The 19,833-nt window shown below is 37.8% G+C and overlaps 1 protein-coding gene across 9 annotated transcripts in view; it reads right to left on the bottom strand.

The window, feature by feature from the left end:
* Positions 1–19,833, bottom strand: part of ccdc171 (coiled-coil domain containing 171) — a 380,694-nt gene that overhangs the window by 194,395 nt on the left and 166,466 nt on the right. For 8 of the 9 annotated variants that reach the window (XM_072589026.1, XM_072589027.1, XM_072589024.1 and 5 more), the window contains one exon: positions 18,524–18,715. The exons of the other annotated variant lie outside the window; for it this stretch is intronic. In XM_072589026.1, coding sequence (XP_072445127.1) covers positions 18,524–18,715 — 192 coding nt within the window. The remainder of the gene's footprint in view (positions 1–18,523; positions 18,716–19,833) is intronic. 9 annotated transcript variants of the gene reach the window in all.

Genomic DNA, 19,833 nt, shown 5'->3' with positions numbered 1-19,833 from the left:
GATCAGTTCATTACTTGTTCACTTCTGGAAAAACACCAGCTCTATAGCATCTTTAATCTATTCACCATCTTTCTAAGTTTTAAACCTTTTCGGCTAGCTTACACAGGAGCTCTAAGGGCTTTTACCTCTTTCTGTCAAACAAAAAATCTAATCTCTACAAATGATTTGTGCATGATTACATGATTATTCTTGTATTCCATTTCTGTTTTGCTCTGCTGTCTGTGTCTTTCTTTGGTGCACTGATCACCTTCACCCCCAAACTTTCCTGCTTTATCAACCACACACTCACTTTTTTAAATTTCTTAATTATATTTATTGCTTTCAGGTAAAGTCAAAAAGTCACATGAACCAGTTATTTATTATTACAAAAATAATAACTGATCGATTTACAATTAAAGCAAACTCTTAACAATACTTTCCAAACTTTTTAAGAATAATTGCAGATTTCATAATCATTGTTTAAAAACTACAAATTTCCATAACTACTCTGGGGTAAAGGTTGGTACAGCCATCAAACCAGTATAAAAACTGGTGTTGGAATAGCTATGATGAATAAATCTATTAATACTATATTAATTAAATTTATGGTTGCAATTCTTCAATGAAAGTGAAGATGGCCCATTAAAAGCGGAGTGAATGACATCCATTCTAAAGTGGTAAATTACTTGTAAAACCAAAACCTGTAGTTGCTTAAATCCAGCTTCACATCTGCTTACTTGTTACATGCATGAGTTTAAAATGGTAAAGCTGTACTTGCTACAATTTTCCTCCAAAAGGTAGTTGCACATAGAATGCAACAAACCATTCTAAAGCAAACAATTGTTGATGACTTGATTCAAATTACTCTATGTGAGGGTAGGGAGCGGAGTGAAAGTGACCGTGTCTCAGAACTGTTTGAAACCTCATTTCGGTAATATGTCTTTTTAAAAAAAAATTCTGCGAATAATCAATTTCACACTTTCCCACATTGTAGTCCATTTGCCAGATCTTTGCCCACTCACTTATTTTATCCATATCACTTCATAGGGCCCATATGTCCTTTTCATAACTCATGTTCTCGCCTATCTTTGTGCCATCAGCAAATTTAGCTACGATATCTTCAGTTCCTTCATCCAAACCATGTATATAAATTATAAGAGTTGAGGTCCAGCACCTACCCCTGTGGTAAACCACTCGTGATACCCAGCCAGTCTAAAAAAGACCCATTCGGTCCTCCCGTTCTAGCCAATCTTCTAAACATGCCAATACGTTATCTACTACAATCTGAGCTTTTATTTTCCACAATAACCTTTGATGTGGCACTTCATCAAATGCAAAAAAACTTGGAATTTAATTCTTAGCACTTTCAAAGTTTGCCAAAGTGAATATGACTGTCAATATCTCTTATAAACCAGAAATCAGCTTAACCAGTTTTAAAAACATTATTTATTCAAAATGTTAGTCTCAGGAAATGCAGATATAGGAATACTGGACCAATAAACCAATCCACAAAAAATACAAATTCATTTTAAAATAAGTTTTGAATAATTTATCTGTCTGGCTAAATCCCACAGTGACTCATTGTCTAATCACTAAAATAAAAAAAAGTCTTTAATATGATCTTCCAAGTTCTCAGAGTATAATTTAATCTCCTCATTTCCCCTCATTCATTTGGGAACTTGTCAAAACAGACTCCAATTAAGAGTTAAAAACAGTTAAGAGAATAGTGCTGTATAACACAGAAGATAAACTACATTAAAATAAAATAAGAGGTTGGAAATTTTACTTTTCCTCTCACCTCCCACCTTTTTTGGATGGTGCTACATTAATACATAAAAATTAGCAGGTCCAATGTACAGTAAAGGCACAAGACTCTTGCATGCAACTTTCTTGAAAATTAAATTTAACACAAATTTATTGATGCAATACATGTCAATTGCTTTCATGTAATGAGGAATAACTAATCTGATGACTATCAATCTATCACTTCATAAAGATGTATTTTTTCCAGGGTGTATTTGGAAAATGGCTATTTTCCTCAATCTATCAGTAATTTCCGGCAGTTCTACAATTCTGAAACAGCTGTGTTCCTTCAATTCATGTCTCTTTTGCATCCACAATTTTATTTGCTCTACTCCTCTTTCAAGGGGAAGCAATAGCCACCAGATTTTTAACTCAGAAACTCAACGAATGTTTTGAGAACCCAGGTTCAAATTCCACCATGGCAGATGGTTGGATTTGAATTCAATAAAAAGAATCTGGAATTAAGAGTCTAATGATGACCATGAAACCATCGTCTATGGTTGGAAGTGCCCATCTGGTTAACTAATGCCATTTAGGGATGGCAATCTGTCAGTCTTACCTGGTCTGGCCTACATGTGATTGCAGACACACAGCAATGTGGTTGACTCTTAACTGCCCTCTAAGCATTTAAAGAAGGGGAATAGATGCTGGCCTAGCCAGAGATGCCCTCATCCCTTGAGTGAAAAAAAGCCATTGGCAGTCATGTTTTAAGTTTTCACAGCATGAAGCTCTAGAATGTCCTCTCTCAATCTCTTTGCTTCACTCCCTCCTCCTTTAAGATGTTGCTCAAAGCCTACCTCTTTGGCTAAATTTTCTTTATCACTGCAATATTCCTTCATACAAACTGATGTCAAATTTTGTTTGATAGCTTTCCCATGAAATGCCTTGTGCATTAAACATATGCGATCGTCTATGCAGATCTTTGGAAGCATCCAGTGATTGTTACATACACTCTGCAACTTAACGAGAGTAATTACACTTAGGCCAGAAAGAAAAATTGAACAACTATATTCCACCATTTAAAAAGCCAATGAGGTATAATGAAATGTATTTTCAAGGCTCAGCTAAATAGAATTTTGATCTATAAAGCAGCTAATGGTTACAGGGGACAGGCAGTAAAATGGAGTTATGGTCAAAATCAGATGGGCCATAGTGGTATTGAATAGCAGAATGAGTCTAAATGCACCAATACACCTGTCCTATTTATCATGATTAAAAAATGGACAGAACAGTCCTTTGACATCTTTCCTCTATGAATTTGAAGATGTTGTATTCTAATATCTGCTTTTACAGGTTAAATATTTTGGTTTGATAGCTTGTAGTGTACTTCCAGATTGCTGTTCAAAAATGGTGACGAATAGTCAACTGTACGTCTACCAGAGGGCAGTGCTTACAAGAAGCACAAATACAGGAAAACCATACACCTAACCAGCTGTCAATAACTGACCATCACACACAACAGACTAAAGTTTCTGTTTTTAAGTCTGTATTGCAACTTTTTACAGATACATTTTTGTTAATTCTTCAAGTTTCTGCGCTGCAACACCATTTGGTGAATAAATCATTTAATTTTACATTTTCTGACATTTTTATACTTGTTAAAGTAAGATTTATCAAGGCAAAACAATAATTTTGAAAATCATGATGAAATTGCACTAAAATGTGAGAATAAGCTCCTTTTATTTTAATCTAGCAGAAATTTTGCATCTCAGAAATCCCCACCTGTCAAAAAGTATTTTCTAGTATAGTAGAGGTGCAATAGTCCTTTGTCAGAAATTTTTGTGGCTTGTCCAAGTCACAGTAATTCAGTTTCAATTTATAGGCTGGGGAACCAGTTCCTTAGTTCTGACTAGATTAGATTCCCTACAGAGGAGAAGCAGGCTCTTCAGCCCAACAAATCCACACCAACTCTCCGAAGAGTAACCCACCCATTTCCCTACATTTACCCCTGACTATTGCACCTAACCCTATGGGCAATTTATCTAACCTGCACATCTTTGGATTGTAGGAGGAAACCGGAGCAACCGGAGAAAACCCACACAGACAAAGGGAGAATGTGCAAACTCCACACAGTCACCCAAGGCAGGAATCAAACTGGGTCCCCAGTGCTGTGAGGCAGCAGTGCAAACCATTGAGCCACCATGCCACCCCATGTAAAGTTCTGTAAAGTTTCTCTTAATATTTGAACCAAGGAGGATCTGGATAAGAGAGCATTCTGATTTTGCTGAAGAATATAGTTGCAGATTATTTGTAAAAAAGGATTTCCTGGCTAGCAGGTTGCACACAAATTCCAAAAATGTCATCAATGAACTCCAAAAGCAGATGTGCAGACTCTGCAAGCATAGAGGCGATAATAGGAAGATTAAAATTGTGTCACTTCTTTTGATAACTTTTAGCTATGCACTTGACAAATTGTGACTTATATTACTTCAGTATAGTGCAGATACAGGCTAATGTCCCTCAGGACAGATATCCTGAATTCCTGCCAAAGGCTCTTTCGTTACATAAAAAACATATACAAGTTTGTCTCTGTAAAAATTGCTCACTCATTTATGTTATCTGAACATCAGAAAGGACATTTGTATCAATATAACTGACTTTGCTGTTAACAACATCATGCCAGGAGAAAGGTACTTTATACAGTCAAGTGTCTAGAAGCAATTAAACAATGAAAAAAATCTCCAAGTCAGATTTTCCAAGTAACACTCTCTCTTCTGTGGCATGAACAGATATTTATATGCAGTATTAAAAACAAAATGATTACATTATTAGAATTAAGCATTAAACTCTTCAAAATCCACAAAAAGTGGATAAGACATTCTTGAACTCGTTCATATGCCAGATCGCCATCATTTACATAACATGCTCATTAATCATATACAGTTTCTTCCCCTTGACTGTTATTATTGTGCACTAAAACTTTTCATAGTGACTGATAATATGCCTGTGCAAAACTGACAGCAACATTTAAAGACTTCCTCTACTCACTAAGCCACATCATATGCTTTACACTGGCCTAATTAAACCCCTTGACAAACTTAAAGATTCTGAAATTTTTAACCTTGTAACTGAAAGTTGTTGCCTAGCTTCATGTAATACAAAAATAATGGGAGGTCATTGGATACCCACTAATTTCTAACAAGCGTGAGTTCATGGTCCTTCTCGAGTATGTGATGGCTTGATATCCAGCAAGCAGTGCAGGAGAGAATAGGATAAATCAAGTTTAATAACTCGGCTCCTAATTGTTCCCCCAATGCTCAACTCTAATTACTCAGAGAACTCTCTCGACTGTCACCTGATATTAAGTTGTTGGAAGCTGAGCGTGGAACAGTGAGATAATCAATAAACATTTAGTGGGCAAAGGGATGAAGATCCTGCTTTACAGTGGGAACTTGCAGCACCCAAAGCCCTTCTGCTCATGATAAAGCCTATGGGATAACCAGACTGATTGCAAAGCAATAATCCAAAGCACTGTTTTAAGGTTCTGAGACCTTCAGGCAATTGTAAACTAGAAAGGAAAAGGTGAAAACGGTCATCCTAATTACAGCCCACTTTCATACATTTCACACATTAGCAAAGACAGGCCAATTAGGTGGAGAAAAAGATAAGGGAAGTTTTATTTGTATACTAATTAAACCCTGATGAAATTAAACTAAAAATGTACTGCCTGGTAATTGTGTGTCTGAGATGGGTCAATATAGTACACTTAACTGAACTGCATACAGTATTGGAATACCACAGCTTAACAAAAGGCAATACAATCACTATACCAAGAACCATAAAAAATTCTAAACTGATCACGTAAATTTAGTGCCACATTTTTTGCCTTATTTGGGGTATTATAACCACAGCAGAGAAAGCTGTCCATCAGAACAGGCCCAATTATGTGCAGAAAAAGATTAGAACATTATTTGTGTATGTAATCCCATGTAACATTCACTTTTCAAAATTGAGTTTCAACTGTGAAAAATATGGTCCTCTGAACAGTGATATGCAAAACATGCCTTCCATGCAAAGTCAGGTTAATTAGGTTTCTGTGAATTTATCAAAATGCAAATAGCTAAGTCTAAACAGGTGGCTTATCTATTTCAAATCATGCTAAACATTTGTGAGTACAGGTTTGTATTGCTTTGAACCATTTTCCAAATTGACACGAGTAGCCCTAAGGCATATCACAGATTCTAACTTCCTACCTGTAGGTCTTGATTACACAGAACTATAATGTTGGAGTGGAGTGATAAGAGTTACGATTTTAATGAAGAAATATGTTGCTTTCAACACAAAGTCTAATCTAGAAAACTGGATAGCATTGAGGTTTTGTACATGTTCGAATCCAGTTCACATAGGTAAAACAAAGTCTGCTCCAGAATTCCAACTTAAGAGTTTTGAGCAGTCTCAACCAAGTTTTTGAAGTGAGCCAAAAAACACAAGATGAATGCAAAAATTAGCATTCCAACCCTTGCTGCTTACATAATGCATTTCATTGTTGATTAGATTCCATTCCAGTGTGGAAACAGGCCATCTGGCCCAACAAGTGCACACTGACTCTCCGAAGCGTGACCCACTCAGACCCATTCCCCTCCTACTAATGCACCTAACACTTTGGGCAATTAGGGATAGATTCCCAACAGTGTGGAAACAGGCCATTCAGCCCAAATAGTCCACAGCGACCCTCCGAAGAGTAGCCTATACAGACCCATTCCCCCTGACTAATGCACCTAATTCTATGGGCAATTTAGCATGGCTAATTCACCTAACCTGCACATTTTGGACTGTGGGAGGAAACTGGAGCACCCAGAGAGAACCCACGCAGACTTGGGGAGAAAATGCAAACTCCACACAGTTGCCAGAGACTGGAATCAAACCTGAGTCGCTTGCGCTGTGAGACAGCAGTGCTGACCACTGAGCCACTGTGCCGTTCTCTTTTGAGCATCAGCAAGATATCAAAATAACTTACAGCTGCATGAAAGGCACTTCATAACATCAGTGATGCTGTAAAATTAATTAATACAAAGTTCCAGGAAACGCGCATGGTGTAAACCTGCTGGCTCCAAAATTTTAATGACTTAACATAGCCAAAAATTAACAGGCTATTGAAATAATTCTGGGTGAGTTTTATAAACTTATAAATAACTGCATCAATAATTGTTATAAAAGTAGGGTAGAATTATAGAGAAAGCTTTACTGGGAGTCCTTTCTCGGTCGTGCTATTCATGCAAAATGGGCAAAATCAACACAAAAACAAAAAAGAAAGAATTTTAAAGTGCAAATTACCTCAAATGCAAATTGAGGCTCCACAATCTTTTGCCCTAGTTTAAAATTTGTGCGGAAGACAGCCCTGCCCACAAAGCTAGCCCTGCCCCCAGGTGAATTAATCACCATGGCAAGTTCCCACTAATTATGCCCATTTGCAGGCTAACAAAGAGGCTCTTAAAATCAAGCATTTATTTTCTTTTAGGCATAAAGGCATCTTTTAATTGCATTTAAATAGTAAATATTTAATATACTAATTAACTGATAGATATAAACTAACAAAATTGCCAAATGACTACATTTAAAAAAGCTAAAGTTACTTTGCTATTTCAAATCAGGTTATTCACAGGTGATGCGGTTAACACTCCAATTAAAATCCTTCAGTTTTGGCGATAATCCATTTTTAAGCTGCATTAATAAAAGAAAGGCATCAGGCTATCGGAACTGCAAATAAGCTTGGAGCAGAAACTTGTGCAAAACATACAAATTGAGGAACAAGTGCATTTGAGAACAAATTCCTAATTACGCCCAAAGTAGAAGCCCTACCCATCAAGTGTAAATGGCCTTTTATCCATTTCCTCAGGGTTTCTACTGAAATTTTGCTAAATGTACAAGAGGTCAGAAAACATTGTAAAAATTCTGTCTTCAGACAGTTTGAACACCAACTTGTTCTGAACTGCAAGATTTAAAAATGGGAAATGATTTAAACAAGTACATGTCCTTTCAAGATGCAACTGCCATTTTATTCTGGATTGCCATTCAGGATTATAGCAAATCTAGCAAATTAAATTAAAATATAATAAATGTTTGATTCTGTACCACCACATGCATTTCAGAACACTGAAATCATTGTCAATGCAAACTCTCCAGTTTAACTGCTACAGTTCTTTAGGCTTACATACATTTACTTTATAGCAATTAAAGTGGCGGACAAAGTCTTTGAACGCATATCTCAGTATTATCAGCTAAGTGCAATGAATGATACACCACTGAATCAAACAGACAAGAAACATCGTGCTAAGTTAATCAATATTAGGCAGCAGTAGTTGGCCACCACAGCTGGTCTTCATGTCCCAGGGTAGAGAAGGAAATCAGAAGGATTTCTTTTGTTCACTATCCAGCAGTTCCACCTGGAAAATGCAAGTTTGTAGCTTTCAATTGAGGACATACATGGACTTACCTGTATCACCAGCCGCTGAATGGACAGCAGATAATGACTGCCTGAGTGCAGATATTAAGCACAGACATGTGAATAAAGCAATGGAAGGATGCCAGCAATACAGATCTTTGCAAATTGAGTGTTGGCATCTTCAGGAGTTAAGTAGCAGGATGGGAGTGAATTGTGTGGGGGATGGGGTCAGATTTGACTGTGGTGTTGGGGGGTGGGTGAGGTTGGTGGGTGTGGAGGGTGGTGGAGGATGTGGGGCATGTAATAAGTTGGAAATATGGGAGGGCATGTGGACAGTAGGCTCTGGGGGTAGTATGGAGAGTGAGAGTAGTGGAGATTTGAGTAGGAAGTGAGTAAAATGTGGGGAATGGGAGATGGTCATATTTATGGAGTGGGAAACGGTAGGGTGGGTAGGGGAGTGAGGTAACTGTCGGAGGGAATTAGAAGTACAGAATAGTGAGAAAAAGGAGGAGCCATAACAGATAAGTCGTAAGTGGGTGATGTGAGGGGAAGAAAAGGTACGTGACAGAGGTGAAAAGAGGAAAATGTAAAAGAGAAAGAGTGGATAGATGAGAAAAGCACAGCTGAGGTTGGGGAGAAGGTGAGTGGGGCAGTGGAAAAAAGGAGGTGGCTTAATGGAGGGGAAGGAAGAAAATGAGCTAAGGCAGATGATAAAGGGGAGCAACAGATGGAAGGGAGCTGGTGAGGGAAGGAAATTGAAAAAAAACTTAACATTTCTCTAAAATTATGCTCTTGATGAAGTAAAGGCTTTCAGTAACAAGAATATTAGATTTTTATAAAAACAACGTACCAAGAATTTATATTTTATAAAAACAATGAAAGATTAGCAACAGTTCCACCCTGAGAAAACAGTGACACAACAATTCTTGTTGCTGTAAAATCAAAGAGGATATCCCACAGCGCACTGTTAAATCTGAAGATCATCTCCAGAGAAAAGAAATCCATGTTGCTCTTCATCAAAAGACGATCTTTGCATTTCACAGTACGCTGTAGGATGTCCCACTTCTTTTTCCCCATCAAGGCTCAAAAAGTCTGGTTAAGTAAAAATTACATGTAATCAATGCAAGCATTATAAAGCAACAATCTACAAACAGAAAAAATACAGTATGAAACAAGATAGATCTTAAAAGCATAATGCATGAATTAATCAAGAAAAACAAAATATTTACAAAGCTGAATATTTTAATTGTATTTTGAATGAAAAAGGGCTTGAAAATATTACCCTGAAGGGTACAGTTTGCAGCATTCATACAATGGTTGCTTCTAATCACAAAAAACAAATAGTTTCAAGCTGCTCAAATTTTATTCAGTGAGCCACTGAGTCATACCGAAAGGTAAATCTCAAATTTGACCTCTGGTCTATATCAGCCAAATGATATAATGACATAACAATGACATAAACTGGACCTCTAGAGCTAGTAAAATAAAAACAGAAAATACTGGAGAAATTCAGAGGTCTGATTGTATCTGTGGAGAAAGAAACAGCTAACATTTTGAATCCAATTCCTCTGTTTCTATTGCCATATTTGCTGTCAGATCTGCTGAGTTTCTCCAGCATTCAGAGTCCATGCACTGTTTCTGAGCAAGAGAAGTGAAAAGCTTCCAGGATTCTAAGTTTTGATCTTAACTCATTCTCTGAGTCCCCGCGCGAACACTAGACCGAGACAGGAGTGTGCTTCATCACAGTGATAGCCTTGCAAACATTCACAATGCGAATGAAGTAAAACACTGGAGATTGACATGTATCACTATGAATGTACCCCAGCATTAAATCTACACTTAGAACTATAGAAATGTTATGGCATACAAAATGTGTCTGTACTGGCTGAAATAAAAACTGGCCATCCATTCTCCTTGAACATTCTGGCATCTGGTACATAGTCTTGCAGATTACAAGGCTTCAGGTGCAGATCCATGTAACTTTTAGATGAGTTGAGGTTTTCCACAACTGAACTAGGCAGCAAATCCCAGAAACCCACCATCCTGTGGGTGAAAAATATTTTTCATTCATCCCAGCTTATACTATTGTCAATCACCTCAAACCTGTACTCCTGATAATTGGCCTTGACAGTATGAAAAACATGTATTTCTTGTGAACTCTATCTAGGCCCATGCATTTTGTACATCTCAATGAAGTAACCCCTCAGTCTCCATTGTTCTAAGAACAGCAACCCTAGTGTATCTAATATTGCCTCATAGCTACAATTACAAGCTTTGGCTAAATATATTTGTCAGCCTCCTTCATATTCTCTCCAGATAATTAGTTTCTTCTTGTAATGCAGTGACTAGACCACACAAAATTCGTGATGTCGCCAAACCAATATCTTATACAGTTCGAGCATTATATCCCTACTTTTGTTTCAGTACTTCATCCAATAAAGGAAATCATTCCATATGCTTCTTCACTAACTTATCAATCTGCCTTGCTAGCTTTAAGGACTTGTGGACACGCACAGCAAGGTCTCTTACCTCCTCTACTTTTCTTAATATCCTGCCTTTTACTGTATACTTTCCAGCTTTGTTTGTCCTCCCCAAATGTATTACCTCACACTTCTCTGGACAGAATTCCATTTACCAGTTTTCTGCCTACTCACCTACTCATATAATTCTGGAGTTGACAATTACATGACTAATTATTATGTCATCCGAATCACGTCTCCCATACTGAAGTCCAAATGATTAACGTGGACAACAAACAGCAAAAGGATCCGACACAAGCCTGGTTTAATACTACTGGAAACGTTTTCCATCGGCAAAAACATCCCTCAGCTAATACTCGTTGTTTCCTATTTCTGAGTGTATTTTGGATCAAAATCATCATATTCCACTGTAGATACTTTCTAATCAACCTGTTCAGAGATGTCATTACACACCTCTAAAGCAGTGGGACTTGAACCTGGGTCACTTGGTACAGAGGTATGGACAATAGCACTGTACCCATTCCTCTGAATCCTTCTAATTTTTGACCAGTCTCCATGTGGAATCCTGTCAAATGCCTTAGAAAATCTGCAATCCCCATTACTCATCCTTGTTACTTTTCAAAAAAAATTAAACTGAGTTGTGAAGAAATAATCTTCCCTTAACAAAACCTTATTGACTTTCCCTGATTAATCTGTGACTTTCCAAATAGCAGGTTACCCTATTTCTCAGAATTGATTTCAATAACCTGTCCAGTACTCAAGTCAAAATGACTCGTCTATAATTATTTGACCTGTCCCTCGCAATCATTTTGAACAACAGTATGTTTGTAGACCTCCTATCCTATGATACCTCTGCATCTACTGAGGATTAGAAAATTATTTGCAAAGCATCTGTTATTTCCTCACTGGCTTCTTTTAACAGCCTAGGATACAATCCACTAGACCCTAGCGATTCACCTTCATTCACATCCTCCCCTTCTGAATCTCCTCTCACATTAAACTTATTGTACCTAATATTTCACACTCCTCCTCCTTAATTAGAATGTCTGCCAACACTTCTATTCTTTGTTAAGACAGAGCCAAAATTCTCATTAAGAACCCTGTCCACATCTTCAAGTCCATGCCCAAGTTTTTTTGCACACCTGATAGGCCCTATCCTTTTTTTTATTCTTTTGCTCTTAACTCACTGACAAAATATTTTAGTTTTCTTTGATTTTACTTGCAATATCTTTTCATATCCTCTCTTTACTTTCCCAATTCTTTTTTTACTTCACCTCTGTACTTTCTACACTCTGCTAGATTAACTCCAGTTTTTTTTTGTTTTGCAACTGTCTATTTTTCTGAATAAAACTCGAAAGAACTATGGATGCTGTAAATCAGAAACAAAAACAGAAATTGCTGGAAAAGCTCAGCAGGTCTGGCAGCAGGTGTTCTGACGAAGGGTCACTCAACCTGAAAAGTTAACTCGAGCAATTTCTATTTTGTCTTTCTTTTTCTGCTTTATTTTACCCTATATGTTTCTGGATAACTAGACAACTTAAATTTGGCAGTACCAGCGTTTTTCTTTCTGGGGGCATGTCTACACTATGCCCATAGAATGTCATTTGAATGCTCCCACTTGTTATTGAATTTCTTTCAAACAGCTTTACTCTAAGTCCACCTTCAGCAAATCACTGCTCAGTTTCGTAAAATTTGTCCTCCCCCAATGTAGAACTTTTACTTCAGCTCTATCTTTGTCCCTTTCTATAATGATGCGAAATTTAGCTGTATTATGGTTACCAACTGCAAAATTGCCAACCATTGTTCCTTCAATCACCTGCCCAGCTTCAATTTCTAAGAACAAAATTAGAAAACTCTCATCGGACTGGTTACCTGCAAGCAAAAAAGCATCTCTCAGAGGATTTTGTGCCCACGGTACCTTTCACATTGTTTATATCTATATTAACATTAGGGCAGTTGAAGTCTCCAATTACTAGCGCTTATTGTTTTCTTACATTTATTAAAATTAAAATTTTAATTTAAATTTAAAATTTCTTACATATTTGCTCTTTTATGTCCCTCCTGCTATTTGGGTTCTACTTTGCACTCCCATCAATGTGGATACCTGTTTTTATTTCTAATTTGAATCCATATGTCCTCATTTCTTGTTTAATTTAGTACATCATCCCTCCTCTCAGCTTTAATTTATTGTTTAATAAATAATACTACATTTGCATCCACAATCTCTTTCATTTCTCTAGCCACTATGTGGACCACTGAGGTTTGTGCGCAGCAGTGACTGGAGAAACTGGAAATGTATGAATTAGCCAACCCAATCAGCATGCACTGATCCTTGGAGATGCTGTATGGCCACATAGCTTAGAGGGAACATTGACTCTCACCTTTTTTTATCCCCCTCTTTATTCTGCCTGAATACAGATGTTGAGCTGCTATTTTGCTCCTCTGTAAGTCAGGTTTCTATTATAACAATGATACTATGCCCTCAGCACATCAGCTACGTTTGCTATTCTCCTTGCATTTACATATATACCATTTAGTTTTAGTTTAAACTCTCCTTAACAACAACAGCAAATCCCCCCGTGTGGATACTTGTCCTACTCTTTTTGAGGAATACAGGCCCCACATTCCCCAGAACCGATCCCAATTCCTCAGAAATCTGATGCCCACCCTCTTACACTAGCTTACTACTAGCTACATGTTCAATTTTCCTACTTTCTGTAGAGATGGAAGGTGTAAGATATAAATTTTTCATTTGCCAATGTTTCTAAGTTAAAACCTAAAAGAAAATTGAGACACAAATCAAGATGGTCAGTGGCCCACTGTTTTTTTTATCATGATATACAGGCAATATAAATTCCTGGGCCTTATTTTAATATGATCAATGGGCTATCCTCCCCAGACCTGTTGCAATTCAAGAAGCCAGCCTCCATGGACTCTCAATTTTGAAGGCAAAAGGAGTTTTTTTTTTACTGTGTGGATTTTTAAGTGTATGACACAATTGCATTGTTTCCACCAAGATAATTGAAAGTTCAGCTTTCCTGGCACATCCCTGGAATTCCTAGTGTAAAGACTGACAGAAAGTAGACAGCAACTATTCCTCAGAAATAACAAAAATATCTCCAACTCTCACATGACATTGGTCTAAATAAAAGTCTAAAGTGATGGTTAGAAGATTCCAGGCAGAGAACATCACCCTCAGAATGTTTTCAATACAGTAAGGTTCAGTGAAATCTCATGAGCAGTGGGTAATTACAATTCTCCATCTTGCAACAGGATGAAGTCAGATACATTTGCATCGTCACTCCCTTAAAACCCAAATGTGGCTAGTGATGTGAGAAATCAATTCTGAAAACACTCATGAGAATGCAATAGAAGATGTAGTCATCAGCATAAACAGTGTTCTTCAGGATTTGCATCTTTTGAGAGTTGGAAGATGATGATGAGGAGGATCTCTCATAACACCACCCTTCCCTTCCCTCTATCACACCTTTTGGTATATAATGTGAACAGCAGACTGCAACAGTTCTTTAACATTCCATACTCCCCTCTTCCCTTACAAACTACAACTTCTCTCAACTCTTTCTCACATTTCTATTTAAAATAATCACTTGGTCATTCTATCTTGTTTCTTCCCACTTCTTACCATTTGCACAATACGTACAAGTCCACACTTCGTCATTTACCATTTTCATAGAGCTATTTTTTGCTGTTGATCATAAGGTGGTCAGCCAGCTGGACCTCAAAATAGGAGTTGTCTGGTTGGGCTGTTAATCTGGTCATATCAGGGAGCCCTAGCTGACATTTAAAACGATGAGTGTCAGAGTTACTGACACTCTGGTACCTGTCTCTGAATGAGACAGTACCAAAGTCAAGTACTGTTCATGTGTAAATAAAGGGTGACTTAGAGTTGGGATATAGCCTCTGTGCAGCTATTTCAATATCGAAATTTTTCATAAATTGTCGTTGGTCACATTCAATATTGTATATTATAAGACAGAAACATCATTCTTTTCCTGAAACAATTTTTTAAAGTTTGAAGTTATTTTTTTCTGCTTCTTTATTTTGGAGCACTATAAAGAACAGGTAATAGTTGATTCATACAGAACCTCAACACTTAAGAGGGAACACACCACATTTACACAATGGACTGACCTTTTTTTTTAATAAATAGTTTTGTTGAAAAGAAAAAACGTTTTTGGGGCTTTCTTTTACAAAATTACAAAACTAATACAAAGTAGTGTAACCACTTTACAATATAATAGCAACATCAATATAAATAAAGAAAACTAACTTCTAATTCACTCTACAAACTACCAAAACACAAGGTAAGATATAAGAAAAAAACCTCTATATAAAAAAAGCTACAATCCAGTACATAACTAACAAAAAAATGAAGATAAATAAATAAACAAACAAACATTCAAAATAAAATTATATCAAGTCATAACAAGATCCGTATTTTTACAGGGTTCTTCCTCCCAGGGGCCCCCGAACTGACAAACATCATCCTCACGGCTAAACAAAGGCCCTAAATAGTATGGCCGATACATCTGCATCGGTGTAGCCCAAGAAGGGCCGCCATGTTCTATTTGGTGCACCATATTCGTAAGGAAGCCCAAAGGAATATGTTCCATAACTATCCTATGCTAATTTGAAAATCCTGGGGGACTTTCCAAAACCCACCTTGCTAAAATGTTTTCCTCGCACAAAAGGAGAGAATAGTAAACAGTTTCTTCCCATGTGCATCCAGAGAAGGAAGATTTGGAAAGCCCAAAAGGAGAGACACCAGTTCCAGCCCAATCTCAGTTCCCAAAATCTTTGCCAAAGCATTCGCTACACTGTCCCAGTATCTATAGGCCTTATGGCATGTCCACAAACAATGAGTGAGAATACCAACTTCTATTTTACACTCAGGGCACATTGGGGACGCTCTTGCCTTAAACTTTGCAAGCCGCTCTGGTGTTATATGGGCCCTATGAAGTATCTTCAATTGAATAGCTTGAGTTCTATTACAGATAGAGATCTTCCTGGCATTTTCCCAGATGTCTTCCCACATCTCCGAGGAGATTTCCACCCCTAATTCTTGAGTCCAGGTTTTATATTGCCGTTACATGTCCTTCGATACATTATTACCTAGCAAGTGATAGAGACTATTGACTGAGGGGGCACCCATCGGCTGAAGCACTCCCCTCTCCATATCTGATTTATAAGGATTAGCCATCAATGTGGTCTTTTTTTGAATGAAGTCTCGTACTTGAAAATATCAAAAGAGATCCTTACTAGGTAACCCGAACTTCTGACGCAACTATTTGAAGGACATCATGACCTCCCCATCGAACAGATCTCCCAAGCAGGACATTCCTCTGGACTTCCAAATTTTAAATCCAGCATCTGTCAAACCTGGTTGAAATCCCAACATTCCCGCTATCAGAGTGAAGGGGAAGGTTTTTTTGTAGATTACCCTCACCCTGTCGGATCATCCTCCAAGCTTTGACTGTGTTTAGGACAATCGGGATTTTACAATGATCCATGACAGTTCTCATCTTATCCATAAACAATAGATCAATGAGGGGGCATTTTGCTTGGGAAGCCTCAATATCCAGCCAAATTGATTGTGGATCGCGAGAGGCCCAATCAGCCACATATGATAGCAGGGAGCTCAATTGGTACTTCCTAAAATCTGAAAAATCTAGATTTTCCCTTTCTTGTGGGAGCTGCATTTATTTAGTTTAATAAGAGCCTGTCTATGATTCCAAACAAAGGAACCAAGCCAACCATAAAGCTCACGCAGCGCCTATCTCGGCAACATCAAAGGAAACATTCTCATAGGGTACAATAGGCAAGGGAGAACATTCATCTTGACCAGAGCTATTCTTCCTAACCAGGATGTCGGGAGATCTTCCCAACGCTGGAGGTCCTGCCTTTTTTTCTCTAATAGATGCATATAGTTAGCTTTATATAGCTGACCAAATACCAGGGTAATAAAAATACCTAAATAGAGAAAACCTCCCTGTGACCACTGAAAGGGGAACCGGGTTCCATCCGCAAAGTTGGATATACTGGTAAGACCTCCTACCAGCATGGCCTCTGATTTCATAAAATTAATTTAGTACTCTGAAAACATGACAAATAAATTAACCACTTGAATTAAGCAGGGGACAGATGTCAATGGATCATTTAAGAAAAGAAGGACATCATCCACATAAAGAGTAATTTTATGCTTGCCTTATCCTACTTTAGGGACCATTATACTGGGGTCCATTCGGATGGCTTCTGCCAGCGGTTCGATCACTAGTCTAAATAATAGTGGCAAAAGAGGGTACCCTTGATGGCAACCTCTGCCAACACTAAAACTATCTGATCTTATGCCATTGGTAATCACCACAGCTTTCGGGTCACTACATAGCACTGCGACCCATTTAGTAAAAACTTCTCCAAGGCCCAACTGCTCCATAGTATAAAAAAGGTACGGCCATTCCACCAGGTCAAATGCTTTCTCTGCGTCTAGGGAGACGACTAATCCCGGTATCGCTTTTTGCTGGCAGACTTGAACCATATTTAACACTCTTCTGATATTATTATTAGGTAAAAACAATGACTGCAGATGCTGGAAACCAGATTCTGGATTAGTGGTGCTGGAAGAGCACAGCAGTTCAGGCAGCATTCAAGTAGCTTCGAAATCGACGTTTCGGGCAAAAGCTATTCCTGATGAAGGGCTTTTGCCCAAAACGTCGATTTCGAAGCTACTTGGATGCTGCCTGAACTGCTATGCTCTTCCAGCACCACTAATCCAGAATCTGATATTATTATTAGATCTGCGACTCTTAATAAACCCAGTCTGATCCTCTTTTATAATAAATGGCAAAACCCCTCCAGTCTTAATGCCAGCATTTTTGAGAGGATTTCAAAGTCCACACTCAATAGGGATATAGGCCTGTATGAAGTACAGTCATCTGGGGCTTTCCCTTTCTTAAAGATGAGAGAAATATTTGCTTCTCTCAATGAGGGCGGGAGACTACCCTGACTATATGAGTAGTTGTACATGTCTATAAGTGGGCCGGACAACTTGTCTATAAACTCTTTATAGAATTCAGTCGGAAATCCATCTGACCCAGGCACTTTGCCACTCTGGAGCTGCCTGACCACCTTCTGCATTTCCCGAGTTGTCAGGGGGGCATTCAAAAAAGATCATTGCTCCGAGGTTACACCCAAGAGGCCCAGGTTCTTAAAAAAAGCATCCAACTTCCTCGCTCTATTCTCACGGCGCTCCGACTGATACAGCTCAAAATAGAACTTTCTAAATGCTACATTGATCTTTTTAGGATCACAAGTCAAAGTATCAGCACCCTCTCTAATAGATGTAATAGACTGGGGAGTCTTTTTCTTTCTGGCAAGGTATGCTAGAAACCTGCCCGGCTCATTGCCATACTCAAATAGTTTCTGCTTCGCAAATAGTATCTCCTTCTTTGCTGTTTGAGTACGTGCAGCATTCAAAGTATCCCTGAGGGCTGTAACTCGCTGTAATTTAGTTATGGATGGCCTACCAACATAAGCTGACTCGGCTACCTTCAGACGAGCCTCGTATATACGTTGTTGTTCTCCCCTCTGTCATTTCCGGGTCGCAGAATATGAGATAATCAAGCTCCGCACATAGGTCTTGGCAGTCTCCCACATCAATGATGGGTTACTGGCCATACCTAAGTTAATGCCCCAGAAAGCTTTAAATTCAAACAAAAGGTATTCTGTAAGCTTACTATCCTTCAATAGGAAAGGGTCCATATGCTAGTACAATGGACTGTCTTAAAGTTAGAGGAGTTATTTGGCAAGTTAAACAGAAGGTAAGGCAAAGCTTGCTCTATGAAAGTGGTAATCTGTTTACCTTTACAGCCTCAGATAATGTCCGATCCTTTTCTGCTTCTTCATTGGAATGTAGTTCCAGTTGTAATCCCAATTCTTGCATTTGATGTGATTGTTCATTTAATAGCAGTTGAGCCTGCTGCTCTCTAAGCAAGGCATTATTTAGCTCTTCACAAATACTCCCAAATCTCTCAAATGGAACCATCTTCTGAGTCTACAAGAATACATTTATGAAAGTAGTCTTTGAACAAAGATTTAATGGATTGTCCCTATTTGAACTACATTTTGCATTGATAAACTATATCTGATTTTAATACTGTGCTTCATTTGTAGAAGAGAATTGTTGATGAATTTGTCTTTACTAAAGAATTTATTAGTTAATCATTGCCATCAAATTAATCTTGAACAGTGAGTTTTAACAATTCTTTGTTGTGAGCACGGAGCATGGAGAGTGGATGTAAATCAGAGAGAAATCCATTCCTCATATCTGCAGGCATACATTTTCCACCAGGGATCATCGACAAATGATCAAGAACACCCCTTCCCTAGGGTAGCAATGCAGAAACCAAATTATAATATTTCGACAGCATCTGAGCCAATTTCTCCCAAATCAGGTAACAAACCTGGGATCTTTTTGATCATAATAGACATGATCAACATAATGAATCATCAGAAGATTGGCATCCATTTGTGGCTCAAAATAGTCTCAAAGGCAGAACCTAATTTGTCCTTAATCATTTTCAATGTAAAAGTTATATGGATTCAGATAAAGCTAATGCCCTTAAACAAGATCAAGAATTTCATGAATTGATCAGCAAATAATAATTTGTATCACCATGGATACAGCAGTTTAGGAGGTATTTTATGATACTAGTAATCAACAAAACACAGATTCAAATGCAATCATGGCAGTTTGAGAACCTGAATTTTATTTCAACAATCTGGAAATTTTTAACAAATCTATGGTATTATCAAAAATGTCTATATAGATGGCTGATTTGTGTAAATATTTGATTAGTCTGACTAACTTTGCACTGTCCAAAATTAAAGCCTTCCAATGTGAAGAACCATAATTCTCTTCAGAAGCCAACAAAACAGAGAAAAGTGTTATGAATACATGATTTGATAAAGTCATCATTCATAGTATCAACATTTTTATGGCTAGATTACTCGGATAAAGCTTATCCAGTGGATTGTTATGCAAGTTCAAATACAATCCCTATTTCAGCAAGAAATATACATATTGTTTTCAAGGTACAGTGCATAATGTCATGATATATATAGTTTTGCATAACCGCTTCAAATGAGTTCATACAGTAACCCATACAACAT

The sequence above is a fragment of the Chiloscyllium punctatum genome, chromosome 2 (assembly GCF_047496795.1).
Source record: "Chiloscyllium punctatum isolate Juve2018m chromosome 2, sChiPun1.3, whole genome shotgun sequence".
Classification (NCBI taxonomy): domain Eukaryota; kingdom Metazoa; phylum Chordata; class Chondrichthyes; order Orectolobiformes; family Hemiscylliidae; genus Chiloscyllium; species Chiloscyllium punctatum.
Note: the sequence above shows the minus strand (reverse complement) of the source record. Positions and strands in the feature narration are given on the sequence as shown.